General features: G+C 34.5%; 1 protein-coding gene across 6 annotated transcripts in view; it reads right to left on the bottom strand.

Moving 5' to 3' along the window:
• LOC113230571 (carboxyl-terminal PDZ ligand of neuronal nitric oxide synthase protein) overlaps positions 1-17,630 on the bottom strand; it is a 206,509-nt gene that overhangs the window by 9,345 nt on the left and 179,534 nt on the right. For 4 of the 6 annotated variants that reach the window (XM_026464602.1, XM_026464769.1, XM_026464852.1 and 1 more), the window contains exons 8-10: positions 10,460-10,693; positions 8,573-8,707; positions 3,620-4,651 (exon numbers count right to left, since the gene is read on the bottom strand). In XM_026464602.1, the coding sequence (XP_026320387.1) occupies positions 3,800-4,651; positions 8,573-8,707; positions 10,460-10,693 (1,221 nt within the window). In that variant the 3' untranslated portion in view covers positions 3,620-3,799. Of the gene's footprint in view, positions 1-3,614; positions 4,652-8,572; positions 8,708-10,459; positions 10,694-17,630 lie in introns of those variants that run through there. The other 2 variants (XM_026464994.1, XM_026464924.1) reach the window with 2 other exon arrangements.

Below are 17,630 nucleotides of genomic sequence, written 5' to 3'. Positions count from 1 at the left end.
GCATTGATATTGCGGGCTGTTTCTGCCGCGTTAGTTCCGCGTCGGAAATCGTATTCAAAAATCACTCGAATTTTCGCAGTATCCATCTTTCTTGTCTAAATTGAATAACAAAAACAATTGAAAGTCGATATTCAAATGTTTCAAATTTAAAAAAAAAAAAAAATCACAGAAACCATTTGAAAAAAGTTTCATTCGAAAACCTCAAACCATGAAGATTCTATGAAAATTCAGAGAACCTATTGCAATAAAACGGCAATTTCATACTTTAACCCCTAATATTTGGTTCAGATTCATTTAGAACAAAAAATGTTATAGATGTTGTCAAGTGGCAAAAGTTAGTAACGTAAGTTTTTCAAGATGAAATGCTACGTTTAAAATGCGTTGCGTTTATACATAAAGAGATTACGTTTGCGGGTCACACTTGTGAGGTTTTACGAGTGCACTTATACACACCCACATGTAGTTGATATGTTTATATTGTAGCCGTGCTGAGATATAAAGTTGACAAGTGCCATGTGCCTGTAATTTCATCATTAAGGGCGGGTTCCCATTATGTCATGACAATAGAGAGTCGTGTAATTTAAAATGTCGTGACTTGTATATTTAAATGAAGTTGTTCACATATCGTACAACACGACTAACTGTCGTTCACGGTTTTTTGGACGTTACACAACAGACTGTCAAGACAATGGGAAGAGGTAAGACGACATTCGTCTGACGATATATAAAACGTCACGATAAAAACGTGACGACAGATAATCGTAGTTACTATTGTCGTCACGTTTTATTTATCGTTGTCTGCATGCGTTCGGCTCCTTACTCTTCCCTCTCGAGCCCGCGCCCTAGGCTATGCATCAAACGATTTTGTCGGTTAAAAGAAAAGGCGGCTGCTGTAAACCGATAAATTGTCGTCACGATCCAGTGAGAACAGCTAGACACGACAGTCGTTCAACGATAAAAAAAGTCCACAACACAGTCACTACGTTTGTTCCCATATCAATGGGAACAAGCTAAAAGCCACAGTGGTCCAACGATAAATAAAACGTTACGACATAATGGAAACGCGCCCCAATGCTCACATTACTGTTGGCGGCCGAAATAGGTAGGTGACAAAGTTCCCTGGAAGGGGCCTGTTACCGCACCGTACCACGTAGTATAGTATAATTGTGTTACCAACTGCGAAAAACGCATAGTCTGGCAAGCCCGAAACGCGTATAAATGATATGCGATAATCGACTCGTATTAAACTACCTTTAAGCTTTGTGTTTCCGCATTGTGCCAACGATATTGCGACGAACTAAAGTCGTAAAGTATGGCCCAAACACCTTAAGGGCAACGCCTGATGTTTGTTTTGCAATAACTATAAGATATTATACTATAAAGCCGTAGTCCTAAACATACTTGTTCGCTCCCCTTATTTATGGCCGTCATACATCGGGAGGTCAGAATAAATAAATAAGCAAACAGTGAATTTCGTTTATTTATGTCCAAAAAATATCTATAATGACTAGAAATAACTATGATGAACATCACTATTTTATGACCAATTGTTTTATTTGCTTGCATCGAGTTGTAGAACATTTGACTAGCTGTTTCTATTTTAAAATTTATTTAAAAGCTGTTTACCTGGTTCAAAATGGTGAGAATTGTTGTCTTTACAGATTTTCTGCAAGCAGAATTGAATGGATTCTAAAATGCATTTTTGCTGAACCAGTAAACACTATAATACAAACGTTGCGAACTATGAATAAGGTACATTGTTTGAAGTGTAACAATAATAATGTCACTTACTCATAACATGCATGCCTCAACTCTTAATTTATTATTATGAAATATTGTAGGTACTGATAGGCGGTCATTGGATATTTTAAATTATCGGGGGAAATATTTACGTAAACATAATATAACATACACATAGTATTTTGGTACCTATACATACATTAAGAAAGTACGTTTGTAACAAAAACAAGCGTTGAAATAAATAGGTAACTAGTATTTTTACAGTGTTGAGATTAAACAATATGGAATCCTAGTGTTGTTGCACTTATACATGTTACATTTATAAATATAAAAAGATCTACGGCTGCTTTTTGGCTTGATTTAAACATACTTTCAACTTGTATTAACTAATAAAGATATAGTATGCATATTTATTTCAATCGAACGTTTCTATTTTTTTTCCTACATTAATTACACGAACCTAATGTTGATTCTTGTTTAATTAACAAAAACATTCATGCGATGTTTCATTCGTTGACAGAAGACTTTGGTATATTTTTAAAATATTACTGTTCGCTTATTGCCTACAAAACACTGACTTAAATTCTATTTTTATTCTTTCTGTGGCTAACAGGAAACATCCAATATTAAATATTATTTGAAGTTTCATTAATGTAAATTAATTACCTAGATATGTCATTAAATAATTTCTGAAAAATGATATTGAAGGTACAGCGTCGGGCTTTGATTTTTTTTTTGTATTTTATGTTATATTTATAAGCCCATATAGAAAACACAGATACCGATATTCCTAACAGCTTTGTATTTCTAAACATAATTCTATATTACGTATGTGTCATTACTGAAATACTTATTAAAAGTTGTGATTGTATAATATCATGTATTCTATCTTAAGGGTGTATAAATCGATAGTATAGTTACAATTTTGTACCTAAGAAGGTACTTATTTTTTATCTTTCAAATTAATGAAAGATTTCCTCATAGAACGATATTTATTTTCGATTAATTAATTTTGCACATGCAGGTAACAGACCTGCGTTGTAGTCCAATAACCGTGACAATTAAGCTCGTCTCTTAGCTAGGCCAGAATTTTAAAAATGATCATTCTCTTTGGTCCATACATACGTTTTTATTCTCACCTTTTATAATTTACCTACCTGATTTTCATTAGAAAGTAAAGTATAAACTCTGCTTTTAAAAAGATTAGAGTTGAATTAATGTAGATTATGATATATGTTCATAACTTCTATTCAAAATCCATAAAGCTTTTATGTTGCAGCCATTTACAAACATCTAGCTAACAACTAGGCACAATAACTTAATATTCTAATTATTAAAATAAAATCACCAGTACTGAGTTTGGGACTTTTTAAACATTAATTGACTGCAACATTAACATGTGCAATAAAAACAGCCTAAATAGAACTTTCTTTTAAATTTGGCAACAAATTTGGCATTTAAAAACAAAATCCTAGAGTTCAAAAATATTTCCATTTCAATATTACAACATTGTATGAAAAGTTTCAAATATTTGGGCATATTTGTTCATACATTAAAAATAAATTTAATGTAGATACAAACTGTAGTACTAGAGCAGAGCTCAAACAGAAAGCACAATACCTATAGTCGATAATGTCTTTCAATATTACAATTTTTATGGCCGAAGGAGTCTGCTAGCAATATTATCGCAGCATGGCGCACATAATAACATATCAATATTACCCATAAAACTATATCCTATTTTATTTCGATATGATACCGATATGCTCTAAAGGTTAATAAATAAGCGCTGTAGTTTATGCCGTCGGTGTGGTGATATGTAAACAAAATTTTATTAATTTTTCTAACCTAATTTACACCGACAATAATTGATTTGGCTCATAAATTTTGGCACCTTTCTTAGTCTCCAGTTTTTAAAGAAGTCAAAAGAAAATACTTAAATTAAATTATCTATGCATAATGATTTCCTTTGTACTTATAACAAATAATTAATTAAAACAAAATTTTATAGTAATTTTCCACACTAATTTCTTTCGTTTAGCTAAGAAGTACTTCAGATCTATTTTGTGGTATGCCTGGTCCATTGAGCTCGCAGAGCAGTCATCATCTCACTGCGGTTGGGGACTTTCTCACTGGTGGAACGGGTTATGGGTCCTGCAGGATTTGGTCGGTCTGCATCGGGCACCTTTAGTGTAGCTCCAGAGCTCTCTGGAGGAGCTTCGATTTTGATATTTACAACGTCAGATGAGCTCGGAGAAGGACTGACTGGTACAATAAGTCGCATACGCCCATCTTCTCCGGTGGCTGTAAGAGTCCCATTATGTGATAGAGGCATTATAAATGGCACACCTTCCTCGGAGCTAGTCGGAGATGAGTCCTTTGACGTATCTTTACTATTAGTGAGTGAATTCGGTGAGTGGCCAACGACCATTGGTTGAGTCATAACTCCAAAGTCTCCCAGTAAACTATTTTCCTCATATGGTTGGTTGTCGAGTAGACTTGCCAAGTCACTGTTGCTGTAGTGATTAGTCAACGGCGGTATATTCGGAAAGGCTCGGCTGTTTTGGAAAAAGTGTTGATTGCTGCTAAAGGCACTAGGGCTCGGTTCTTTAATGTCACTGCCAAAATCAAATCTTTGAAATTTTTCTATCAAATAGTTTTGAATTTCTTCATTAGTCATACCATCAAAGGTAGGGGCTTTCTTCGGTCCGTTAACTGGCGAGCCAGGGTTGTTTGGTGACGTGCCGTACGGTGAGAGACGAATGTTATTGTTTTCGACATTTTGGGTCACTTTGTTGCTTTGAGTGAGTAGATTTATGAGTGATTCAGTGTCAAGTAGTTGTTTATTTCCGTTGGGAGAAGCGGCTTTCTCAGTTTTGTTCATCTCTGTAGGCGATTCCATGACTTTCATCTGTAGTAGTAAAGTCAAGTTATGAGGCAAAAAACAGATTAAAAGCTGAAAGCCTGTTGTGGAATGAGACACTGTTTTCTATAGGAAACTTACGGATGACATTTGTTTAAATTGTAATTATATTTCCAATTTAATTACCAATGGCACGATAATGAACAGTCAACGTAGATGGGCAAGAAATACGTCATTGTGTCGACAACTAAGCCTGTCTTAGCAAGGCAGTAAACTTCGAAAATAGGTAAGACAAAGAAAGAAAAAAAAACGTATATTTTTTTCATTTTTTGTAATTAATACAAAGTTAATCTTATTAAATGGTCTCCTCTTAGCGCTCCTTGGATTGTGTATGAAAAACAACCCGACGCGCCGCTGATATTCTGTGGCGACTGAGGAAAGCGGCGAAAAGCGAATAAGTCTATAGCGCCTGAGAAAGCTTCTGCGTGATGAAGAGAAACTTTTAGAGCGTAAAATTGCCAACATGTGCACATTGCCCATCGTAGTTTACACTACTCAATCCTTGGCCACTATGTATATAATTATACTTGCGATTGTACTAATGTACAATCGCAAGGTTTGCCAGAAAGATATAGAATACAGCATACTCGGAGTTTAAGGATCGTATTCCAGAACTATACTCAATGCTCAAGTCAGAACTTGAGTATGACTTCAAGCACGGGAAACACGACACAGGCTGATTGGAAGCCAGATTACATCATGGATGTCAAAGGTGGATACAGAAGTTGAGGCATATAAAAAAGATGATGCGAGGTAGAGTGGAGCATACAAGGAATTGGAAAAATCTGTAAGACAAATGTAAGCATGTGGAGAAGGTTTTTACCTAACAGTTCAATAAGAAATAAAACTACTTTATATAATTGAAATCTCGCACATCAAATCATGCAACAACTAGTTAAGTACATAAATTGAGTAATGCAAATAAAAAATAAAGCAAAACTTATAAAAGTCATAAACTTTAGAAGACACATGTTCCCTGGCATTAAACATAAGTACGTATTGAACCGATGTTTAAATTGATAAGACGCTCTTAACACAATGTATTAAAAGTGTCTTTTGCATCGCAATAATTGGTTTAAGACGCACTTAAATTTAGTGCCAGTGGACATCAATATTCTACGGAAAGTTCATAAAAATTGCCATAAATAGGTTATTACAACTCTACTGCTTCTTACATTTAATGTTATATTTTATTGATGGTATATACACATACTATCACTTTCAACGTTTTCAGCAATATTTACGAACTCACAAGTAACTAAACTATAACATAGGAAATAAACAGCAATAATGTATAATTATCTTCATGTTACGATAGCGTAAATAATTCTTTTTATAAAATTATTAATACAAAGATCGAACACAAAGAAAACTTGATTCGATCCGGCTGGACTCGAATCAGCGACTTCGCTATACAGTGGCTGACGCTCGCCTAACGAAAAGAACCAGTCACATAACGAATTTCTCCATGTGCTTGTTGTAGATCTTGTTTATGCATCGCAGCAAAAGACGCTGTAGATACTATTTATCTAATCATCAATGGTCGAAAAAAGATGTTCCACATATATAAATACATGTAAAGACATAGCTACAAGGAGCGACATAGAGTTGTTAAAACCACTAAATATTAATTTATTCTTTTTTCGAATTCCGGGTTTCCGGAAATGGTTTTACGACAAACTACTGGCCTAGGAAGTCGAAGTTGTATTTTAAAGTAATACTAATAGTGCCATATAAAAAAATGCAGTAGATATGTCAGATATTTTAGGCCTTGTTGCCGTTCCGTCAATGTGACAGTCAATATGCAGGGCGCGGTGTGTTATTTAAAGCTAGGGACGGGCAGAGAGTGACCATTCTTGTTACTTTATTATTCTCTGCTTTGGTAAAATGTCAGTTATCCACTTACTCCATTTTTTACATGGCACTATTAGAATTACTTTAAATTCGACTTCCTAGATCAGTAGTTTTGTCTTACGATGCAGTAAAACCATTTCCGGAAACTCGGAATTCGTAAAAGCAATTAATTAGTATTTGGTGGTTTTAACAACTCCATGCCGCTCCTTGTGGCTATATCTATACATGTATCTATATATGTGGAACATCTTTTTCCGACAATTGCTAAATCACACTAACCAGTAAGACTATATTATTTTTTGTGAAAAACGGTTTAAACATTCTCCTACATCAACTTAACCATTAAACAAAGTACATTTTCAACAAATTGATGACCATTATTAATATACATTATTCAGAAATAAAATGCAAATAGAAACACGAAGGAGAGATATTTTAAAAGTGATATTAAAATATAACGAGAGTTCATGATTAAGAAAATATAAACTTAAGTATGGGTACATAACAAATAGGACAACACAGATGCAGCAAATAAAATCATTGGTTAATTGTAACTGGATGTTGACGAGATATGAGGTTTCATTCTGTTTCATGATCATGATAAATAAAAAGTACAAAGGCAATGATGATTACGATTATACTACAAACGAACGACTCATGCCATGAAGAACATTCCAACGCACATTTGCATACAACACAGTTTATTATGTAAAAAAAATAATATGTTCACACGTCTCAAGTATCAAATATCAGGCAAACCATAACATCAAAATGCAAGGAAGGTGTAGGTAGAGAAAACGTATCGTAGGAAGTACCTACTTTAAGTATTTCTGTGGCTCATTACATTAATGGTAGAAATACGACTGCAGCTGTTACTGATCGTAAAGGTAAATGTTGGTATTGTAACCGATATAACATTAGTTATAGCCAAAACGCGTCTTACGACTTAGCGACGAAGACTTAGCTTGATTTCGGTTCAACAGTGTTATTGAAATAGCCGTATTAGTACCATGGTTAGGTAACCGTTGAACATTAAATAAGGAATCGAATGTTTTGCAACTGGATTCTGTAGAAAACTTATGAACCTGGCAAAGAACTTTTGTAAACACTTACCTATTAAGTACGTTATTTTGTGTATACCAGCTGCAAAAGCAACCATCCTACGTTAGATATACTCATTAGCATTCCTTTTGAAAATGTATTGCATTTCAACCCCAGTTTTACGGAAAACAATGTGGGTGGTAATTAACATAAATATTCATTTCACTCTACCAAGTTCGTAAGTTTCAACGAATTTTAATGTACGTAAGTATAATAAACAGGCAATTTCCTAGGCAACGAATATTTCTTTTTTAAATGAAAAATAATTAGATACTTCACACTCATTCCGTAACACGAAGTGGAAATTTCTAATGGTACTACAAATAGGATGAAGTAACTCATGAAAGAAACAAAACGGGTACATTAAAGCGGGTACAAAAAAATTCACGCGGCCACTTTTTGCAACAATACAAACTGAAACGCGCTATAGCGTCGCATTATACTCTGTAAACGAATTTATGGACCTTAAAATATAACGCTATCGTGTATTTTTTAGTTTTGTTTGACGATCCCGATATAATTTTTTATACTTTGACATATAGTGCAATTTATGCTTACTTTAATATTAGAGAAATAAATGAATATGAAAAGCATAAGAAACGTGCATCGCGTTGCATCGCGACTAAAGGTCTATTCACACATATCCGGGCCGTGCCCGGGACGTGGACGGGCCGTGCTCTGTCAGGGGCTCAAAAAATATCCTTGCGTATATTTTGTATGAACTCGTTCACACATGTCCGTGTCTGGGCCGGCGCCGGGACGGGCCCGCAGTTCATACAAACTAGCACGCCCCGTCCACGTCCCGGGCACGTCCCTGATGTGTGTGGATGCTCCTTTAATCGTTGCAGACGCGGTGCCAAAAGTTGCTGTAACCGCTTTAAGGTACCGATTAGATAATTTGTTCATTCCAAGTAGTAAGTTGGCTGTCTGATTGTGCTATGCTTTGGTTTTTACCTGTGGCAAGAGAGTAAGTTGCTGCGCGCTGATAGGTCGGGACGACCCGCGTTCACGCTCTTGCAAATGAGCGACCAGCGCCGCAATATGCTCCAATAACTCTTTGTTGTGAACTAACAGCTGGTGAGTTCGAGCCTGGAATATTTGGCGCAATATAAACAACAAATTAATGAAAATTAGCATGTCATAACGAAAACTGTTTCAAATTGGCCTGTTTCAAACCTTGGCGAAATTGTTAAAAAAACATCTTGAAAATATTCGTTGTCTATTAAAAAGTCCGGGTAGCATAGAATTTTTTTTTTTTGTCAAAACAGTAGTGCGTAAAAATGTAAAATAATAGATTATTTAGGTCTATACCAGCGTTTCCCATTTGGTGAGTCGCGACCCAGTACCGGGCTCTCAAAATAAAATACCGGGTCGCAACATTCCCGTCTTGTTGAAGTGGAACCAGACCTCAGGATAGCGAACTTGGATTCTTTAGTAAAAAATAACCGGCAGCTCCGTACTTCGCACTAAATATGCGATACCGAAATAATATTAGTAAAACATTTTTACTAACAATAAATGTGTATCTTTACTTAATGTAACCAGCTTGGCAGCAGTTTAAAGTATTGAGTGGGTCACGAAGAAGCAGTATGAAAGTTGCCGGGCTATAGCAGAACAATGTTTGGGAAACACTGGTCCACACTATTGTAAAAATTGTTTATTTTTCTATTACATCACAATGTTATACTTTTAAACATGTAAACCTACAATGTGGCCAATGCCGACAGGTTCAAAACATCAAAGATTTCTGTAGAATCAATGTTAAAATTTGTGTCTGCCTTACGAATACGCAGTAGTGTTTAATAATTTTGATGATTCTAAATATAATTTGCTTGCTTAAGGATTATGATTATGCTATGATTTCAAAAGTAACGCAGCCTGTTTATAAATTTATAAATGAAAGTATATAGTAGTAGGTGGTAATGAGCTAGTTAAAGAAATTGTGACAGAAAAGAAATCGATACGATTAGGCGACGAAGTGGCAAATATGCTATTTCTGTAACACAAATGCGCAAATATACCCGAATAACATTTTATTTACCATGCAAAGCGCGCGTTAACCCCTCATGTTTGTTATTCGTTTTTTCGAGAGGTGTCGCTTGCTCATTTATTTCGCTTATTGTTGGTACCCAAAGTAGGATACGAATACGTAACGACTGTTTTGCTCGGCGTAGCCAGTAGGTACATTTTGTAGGAATTGGAAATGTATTTACCTCTAATCCGAAGCTTCAAATTATGGCTGAACTCCTTTTTGATATTAACGTTTGAATTTTAGTTTTAATCACCGAAATACCATTGCAACCAAGTTGCAAGTTCTCGTATCCTGTCTCGTATCTACTATTCGGAATGAATAAAAAGAGGTTCATAAACTAACTTGATCTCTCATGTAGATTACTAATGAAAACTTGTGATATTTGTTGGCCAGTGTAAGGGGAGTCTACAACGTTGGAACTACTGGTTTTTGTTTAGGAGACAATTTGTTTTAGATTACTAATGAAAATTTGTGATATTTGTTGGCCAGTGTAAGGGGAGTCTACAACGTTGGAACTACTGGTTTTTGTTTAGGAGACAATTTGTTTTGGCAGTTGTCGTAACTATTCTTACATCCATTACGATTGATATACGTTGTGTAAAACTGTCATGATAAAGTATTCTGATATGAAAGTTCTATTTAAACACCACAGTCAAAGAGGTACAACTCAGCAGGAGACACGATGAGTGGCTAAATAAAAATCCTGCAACCGTATATACCATATAGCATACTGCATAAAAATATAGAGTGCAGAGACAAAGTAGGCTATAATCGGAATATTCGGAAAGTTCCAGAATTAATAAGAATACCTGGGCTTCATAGCGAGCGGCTTGTTCGGCAGCAAGTTGATCCCGCAGCAACAGCAGCTGCGCGACAGCGGCGCGCGTCTGTTGCGCTTGCTGTTCCAGCCTCTCGTTTAGTAACTGTAGTTGATGCTGAGCACTGAGTGGCGTTGAGGTATCTCCCTCAATGTTCGATAATTCTAACTTGGTGATGCATTCAGGTAGCTCCGGAAGATTGATATTCGGTGCTGGAGTGGTGCGCTGAAAAATAATCTCCAATAAGTTTTCACTGCGGATTCAAAGTATCTTGAAATGATATAAATGGGGCAAGGAAAGACGGAAATCCGCTGAAAATAATGGTGCATATTACAAGACATATAGGTATCAATCAAGAATTAATATTAAAGGGACTTTTACGAACGCATCACAATTACGCCACCACGAGTTCAATTTCTTTTCACGACCGGCAATGAAATGGAACGTGGTCTATAAAAAACTGATCGCATGGAATTGACATGAATTCTTTTGGAAGGGTTTCTCTGCAGCATTTTATTCCTTCCAATAACGGCTCATTTGAGTTGAATGAATGTTTTCAAGCGGTGCTAAATTCGTGTCGATTCGCATGGACTCTTCATTTAGAGTAAACGTACAGTATACGAGTGCGGTATATGTCACAGTTCTGTTTTCATATAAAAGTTTTTGCTTGAAAGTATCTATTACGATATTATTTTATACTGCAGTAAAAAAATATAATTAATTGAGGCCCAAAATAATTTTTGAGTATGTATATATTTTGCATTTGAGTATGAATAATTTATAAGCAAATGTTATTATAATATCAAATGTTTTTGTGTTTGCTCAAATTAAACACGGAATTTTAATTGAAACTGTGACATTGAAATAATTTCAAATTCAGATTAACTAGAACATTTAACAAAATACTATAAGGTGTTCTTTTTTTTTACGTCATTTTAGCCTATAGATATAATTAATTATCTATAGCTGTGTTAGCCGTTACAAATCTATGGAATTTCATTAACAAATCGTTTTATCATTAAAGCTTATTAATGGATTTTATTCTCTGACTAAATTATGTGATGGAAATACGAAATATGAACAATATTTATTGTGTTCGTCTAGTTATGGTCACAATGTTTAAAACAAAATACAAAAATAGCCCCTGTAATGTAAAGTCTATAGACAGTAAAAAGTAAGTATTAGCAAGATGCATAAAGAAGCAGACCATTTCAAAAGTAAAGCTAATAAAAGAAGCTTCTCCTATAACTGTACCGAGACGCGGATATCTTTTATCGTTGCAGAAAACGAGCTCTGTGGAACTTTGTGGCAAACTGAAGGAGTGATCGAAATGAAATTGTCACTATCTGTATTATTCTAGCTACTTCATCTAGGTTGACTTTTCTTCTAGTGCTTTTGCAGCAAATCGTCTATACATTCTTTCAAAAATCATAACCCCGTATTTACTGTCGCGCAGGCGGGTAATAAGCCTTTGAACACAATTCTCACAACTTCCGTTATATATAAACCAAAAAGCAAAGGACTGAACGGCGTTTATAGCACCAATAAGAGCCTATCTTTTAAATTTGAGAAGGGCAGAAAATACTCATTGTATTTAGGAAGATGTAGAAGAGGATCATCATTTATCGTATCTAAAGTAAACATGAAGTATAGGTGTGCAGATTTTTATGAAGCTGACGCCAACTTCTAAGGCCGTTCTAGGGGTGATTGCGGATTTTCAAAACGATTATAATTTTCAAACTTTTAGAGTAAACTCAATACTAAATTATAATTAAATGATTATCACTAATATCACGATTCTTAATTTAAAACTTGACTGCTCGGATATGTTCCTTCATACGGTCGACAATTGTTCGTTTAGTCTGACCGATATAGGAGCTCCCACAACTGTAGTTCACTATATAGACACCCGGTGTCCAGTGTAGAAGGTAGTCATCTGCCGTCGTCCATTCAATCCGTGACCATGGGGCGTGCAATCGTTCCGAAATATCGGGAAAATAAAAAGAAGTCATACCGTGGTAAGAAACCTGACATTAGTGATAATCACTTAGTGAATAACCACGAAAGTCCTAAAATCTATATAAATTGTAATTCATTGAACATTTAAGAACTTACCGTAAACACTGTATACTGAATGATGATATCTTATTAATTCCACATTTCAAGCTTAAGAAAACGCTGGAATAACTCTATACACCATAATATTGCATTGTCGTTGTCTAAAAAGTTGTGTTATTTTAAAAGATTGTGACAAGACAGACAGAAATCTTACAAATGTCTGAGAATTGACAGAAAAATAAGGAAAAAATAAAGGGTTTTTGTAGTTACACGAATAAAATTTTAGTTTTAGCATTCTTATGCAATAGGTACTCGATGAATAACAGAACGTGCAGAATCCTCTAAAATTACTAAACTTAAAAACTCGATACTGGCAAAATTCTTAAGGGGTACTCTTTTGGATTAATCAATTAACCGCTCTATATTTAATGGCTCTATAGCCAATGTTCTATGCATAAATAAATAAAATTGCTTTTTGCCACTCTCAATGCAATCTTATGAATTATCATAAAGATAGGGTGTCGGTGGTAATAAACTTTGTTATTTGCTGCGAATGCTTACGATGACTTTGAGGTCGCTGGTCAGCCCACAGGACATTTTTTCTTCACTAAACCCGGAATGCCAATTTTGTACAATAATTTTAAAAAATCATTGTTCCGAACGCCGTATATTAAAATGGTTCATAACATTTATTTTATTATAATTATTAATACAATGATCGAATGCTAAGAACAATTCTGTGGCATCACAGTTCATTTACTCAAATATTTTGTATGCCCGTAAAAATATACATAATTTCAATAAGAAAGAAGATATGCATAATATTAACTTAGAGCTATGACCAAACTCATGGTATCACGATTTCGTTTAACCAAGGTAAACGACTCTTATAGGGAACTATGAGATTCCGGAACATAATATAATAAGATTATCATTTCCTAAGTTTAAAAACTGCAATAAAAATATATTAATTGAAAAGTCGTAATACAAAATTGAAGACTACGTATTAGATAAAGATATATGGAAAGACGACATGGCTCTAGATTCCACATAAATTTGATTCATAGTGTATACCTACAAAGTGTTTTGAGTGTGTATGTTGAGTGTGTATTCCATAGCATTCAAGTTTATTTGAAAAGTGCAATCCCTAGAGTTTCTTGCTCGTTCTTCTCAGGGAAGTCAGCGTAGTGAACGAATAGTAGCTTAAAAGTGACGTTTTTAAGTGTAAATTTATTGTAGCTATGGAATAAATGATTATTTGACTTATCCACAACCTTCTAAATATCAATGTACTTAGATATTCTGAATAGTGTCTGCCTACATGGTTGCAGGTTTTGGAAGTCACTATGCAAAGTGTTCCAATTGTTGTTTGAGTAAACTAAGTCAGTTCTGGCATAGTAAGTGTTCGTAACATCGCGCAGTCGGGCGTGTTCTGAATTGCCACAAATCGAGAACACTGCTACAGTTTCCATTAAAGTTTGTAACCACAAAATACCTATGTATTTGCATAGAACGTTTTGTACAATAAATAAAACAATCACAACTTTGTCCATCGAAGCATTTTCTGTTAAAGCAAATAAACGTGAATAAACAAACATTCAAATTGAAACTGATAAAGAGGATTATAACATTTTAATTAAATTTATTCACGTCTGCATGAAAACATTATATTTCGAAACAATAATTTTCCTGTTTTGTTTATACGGCAAATATTGTTCGACTCACGTCAGAATCGATAAGCAATGGAAAACACGAGGATAATTTTCGATCCACATCTTGGTATTGGCGAAGCTATATCGGCGTAGTGATGATATTATTATTATGTATTTGATTTATTGTTCACATTCTCAAAGCGTCTGTGGGCGGTCGATTATTATGCGTGAACACTATTTTCAGATTTTAATAATAATTATTCGATCGAATGAAAGTTGATCGACACAAATATTGAACTGAAATTATATATTACACATTTGTGCTATATCTGTGAAATATACAATAACTAAAAAATGTAACACACGCATTTTGTTATCGTGACAACTGACGGGAAGAACAAGTCTTGCGTCTGGTGGCAAGCGACACGAATATCCATTGCAGGTGCAGTGCTATTGAGAGCTTTAAATCAAAAAGATCTGTGGGGCACTGCCATTGCGCTTGTCACCCTGAGTAGCCCTGAAACATAAGTTGACAAGTCCCATATGCCTGTACCACCAAAATTCGCTTACCAGCACCTTTACCCCTCAAAACCGGAACGCAGTCATGTTCACAACATCGCGTTGGAAGTTGCATTCTATTAATGACTCGACATGACTTATTTGTAATCAAAAATGGATTCTTGGCCAAAAAATGAAACTTACTTGCAAAAATGTTGGTAACTGTTTGGTGGTGCGGCCATGAACTTACCATAACCCACCATACTTGCTAAGATACTAATTAAAACTAAACCTTAAAACTTTTTGTTTAATTTTCTTAAGCGCAGGTAGTACTACAAACATTCGTATATACTATGTGAAGTTCTGAAGTTAATTTAGAACCTGGACTTTAAAGAAATTAATAACAAAGTAACACTAAAAAAATGCCCTGTTCCCAAAATAGGCTTGTCCTAAAGTTGTTAAATAGATACTAAGGATAATTGCAATCGTGAAAATTAATTTTGCGATTCGAATATAAGTACCGCTCGTCATAAATCTCTCAGCAACCATTGCAAATAACAGATTAATCGCTTGCAATAATTTTAACAATAAACGCTAGAACCGTATCGACTTCACGAAGTCTATTAAAATATTGATTAGGACGAGAAGCGATTATTTTCATTGTACCGAAAGAAAATGCACAGTAAAGTTTTATGTAATACATGATTTTCCGACATAAATTTATGAACTCGAAAATAGTCAACTTATGACAGAATTCCTCTAAGTATATAACGTGAAAAAGGCCTTCGCCCTACGGAAAAGAGCAATAAGAACCATTGGTTAGAATTCCAACCTGGGAGTCGTGTAAACCGTCGTGTACTTTGTCCATCTATCTGTACTAACAGTTCCTTGTGTCTATATTTTGTAGTTGTTAATAGGCGTGACAGAATAACAAATATTAATTAAGTCGAAATTAGTCAACTTATAACAGAATTCCTCTAAGTAACGCACATAACGCACACACTCAACATAGCCCGCACTGGGGAAGCCTGTGTCGCGGGTGCCATGGACACACACATAGACAACCACAAATTACACCCAAACTCACGAGAGAAATAAATGTAGGCCATACAAATATTTCTGGGACCTCTGCGTGGCAGTCCGGCATGGTAACCGTTCGACCATGGAAGCAGTAAGTATATAATATAACGTGTTAAAGGCCTTCGCCCGTCAGGAAAGGACAATAAGAAACATTGGTTAGAATTCCAACCTGGAAGTCGTGTAAGCCGTCGTGTACTTGGGACATCAATCTATATTAACTGTTCCCCTTGTGTCTATATTTTAGAGTTGTTAATAGGCGTGACTGAATAACATAAATTTATGACGTCGAAAATAGTCAACTAATAACAGAATTCATCTAAGTATATAATATAACTTGAAAAAGGCCTTCGCCCTACAGAAACGAGCAATGAGAAGCATCGATTACAATTTCAAACTGGGAGTCGTGTAGACCGTCGTGTACTTTGGACATCTATTTATATTAAAAGTCCCTTGTCTTTATATTTTGGAGTTGTTATATATCTTTGTCAGAAATTAGTAAGTAGACCGAATCGAAGAGGCTTGTTTCTAGGAGAAAAGACAGACATGATGTAATAGCATCAAATTAAATATTATAAATGTATTACAATATTCCAAGTCCAAGGTACCAAACAACAAAAATGTTTAATAGTCTCCCTACTGAACTTAAAATAGCACGGGATCCTATTATCTTTCAAAAAGTGTTTGAAACATTTCTTGTGGGAAAAATAATATTACCATGTTAATGAATTTGTTGATGGAGGCACTTGACATTAATTTGTATTTAAACGTGATAAGGAAATCTAATTGACGTTGTATTTATTCATTATATATATATATATATATATATATATTTTTCATTAATGACTTGTTAATACTGTGTGTTATTCGGTCTTAATTGTATTTCGTATACGTTTTTTTAATTATATTTTTGTTTTTCAACATAATCACTATTGTTAAGGAAGTAAATAAATAAAAAGGCGCTATGACTGTAATTGTAAAAAAGAAATTTATCAAAAGTTCTGACATATTAGGTGCCGAGTTTTATTGATTAAGTAGATACTGATTACAATCGAAACATATTATTATAATTAACTAACTTCATCATTTGCAGTAAAGATGTAAACTCAATTACTCGTGGTAAAATCTCAGCGATTTCTGAGATATCATAATGTACTTACTGGGATGCAAATGCGGAATTTCATTTTCTCTTAGTGAGCATTCGTGTTAATTCTCGAGTTAAGCTATTTTTCTTGGAGAGTTTTCTCGAACATTGATTCTTATGAAAGATACAATTTGCGTTAAAATTTTTCTTCTAAGTTAAGAAAAAGAACATTTTATTAATTGATCACATGCACATAATTTTTTGCGAAAAAATTATTTTCTTTTCGTAGAAAAAATAACAAATTACTTATTGCAAGTTTCAGTCACATTCATTGAATCATAAATGTAGTTAATAATATATTAAATTATAATAATACATTTATTTCTATCCACATATATCTGAAATGTAAATTGATGGTTGGAATATTTTAATGTCATCAGCGGTTATTTTATGTTAATATTAAATTTAATACAAATTTGCACGTTGTAACGAGTTAGGTGTGAGAATATATTATTATAACTATGTATCGCTACTGCATTGCGTTTGTATCGCTGCTAAAAGTCGCTGTTACACAACAGCTCTTAGGGTCGTATTCCAGAACTCTACTCAATGCTCAAGTCAGGATTTGAGCAGACTTGAGTATGATTTCAAGCATTGGAAATACGACTCTAATGGGAAGGACTTGAGTATGATTTTCAGTGCTCACTGCAATACTCAAGTCCTGATTTGAGTATTGAGTAGAGTTCTGGAATACGACCCTAAGACACGGATCTCTTGATCTATTGTAGATTCG

Source organism: Hyposmocoma kahamanoa, unplaced genomic scaffold, assembly GCF_003589595.1.
Source record: "Hyposmocoma kahamanoa isolate Upper Pololo Valley unplaced genomic scaffold, ASM358959v1 100021, whole genome shotgun sequence".
NCBI lineage: Eukaryota > Metazoa > Arthropoda > Insecta > Lepidoptera > Cosmopterigidae > Hyposmocoma > Hyposmocoma kahamanoa.
Note: the sequence above shows the minus strand (reverse complement) of the source record. Positions and strands in the feature narration are given on the sequence as shown.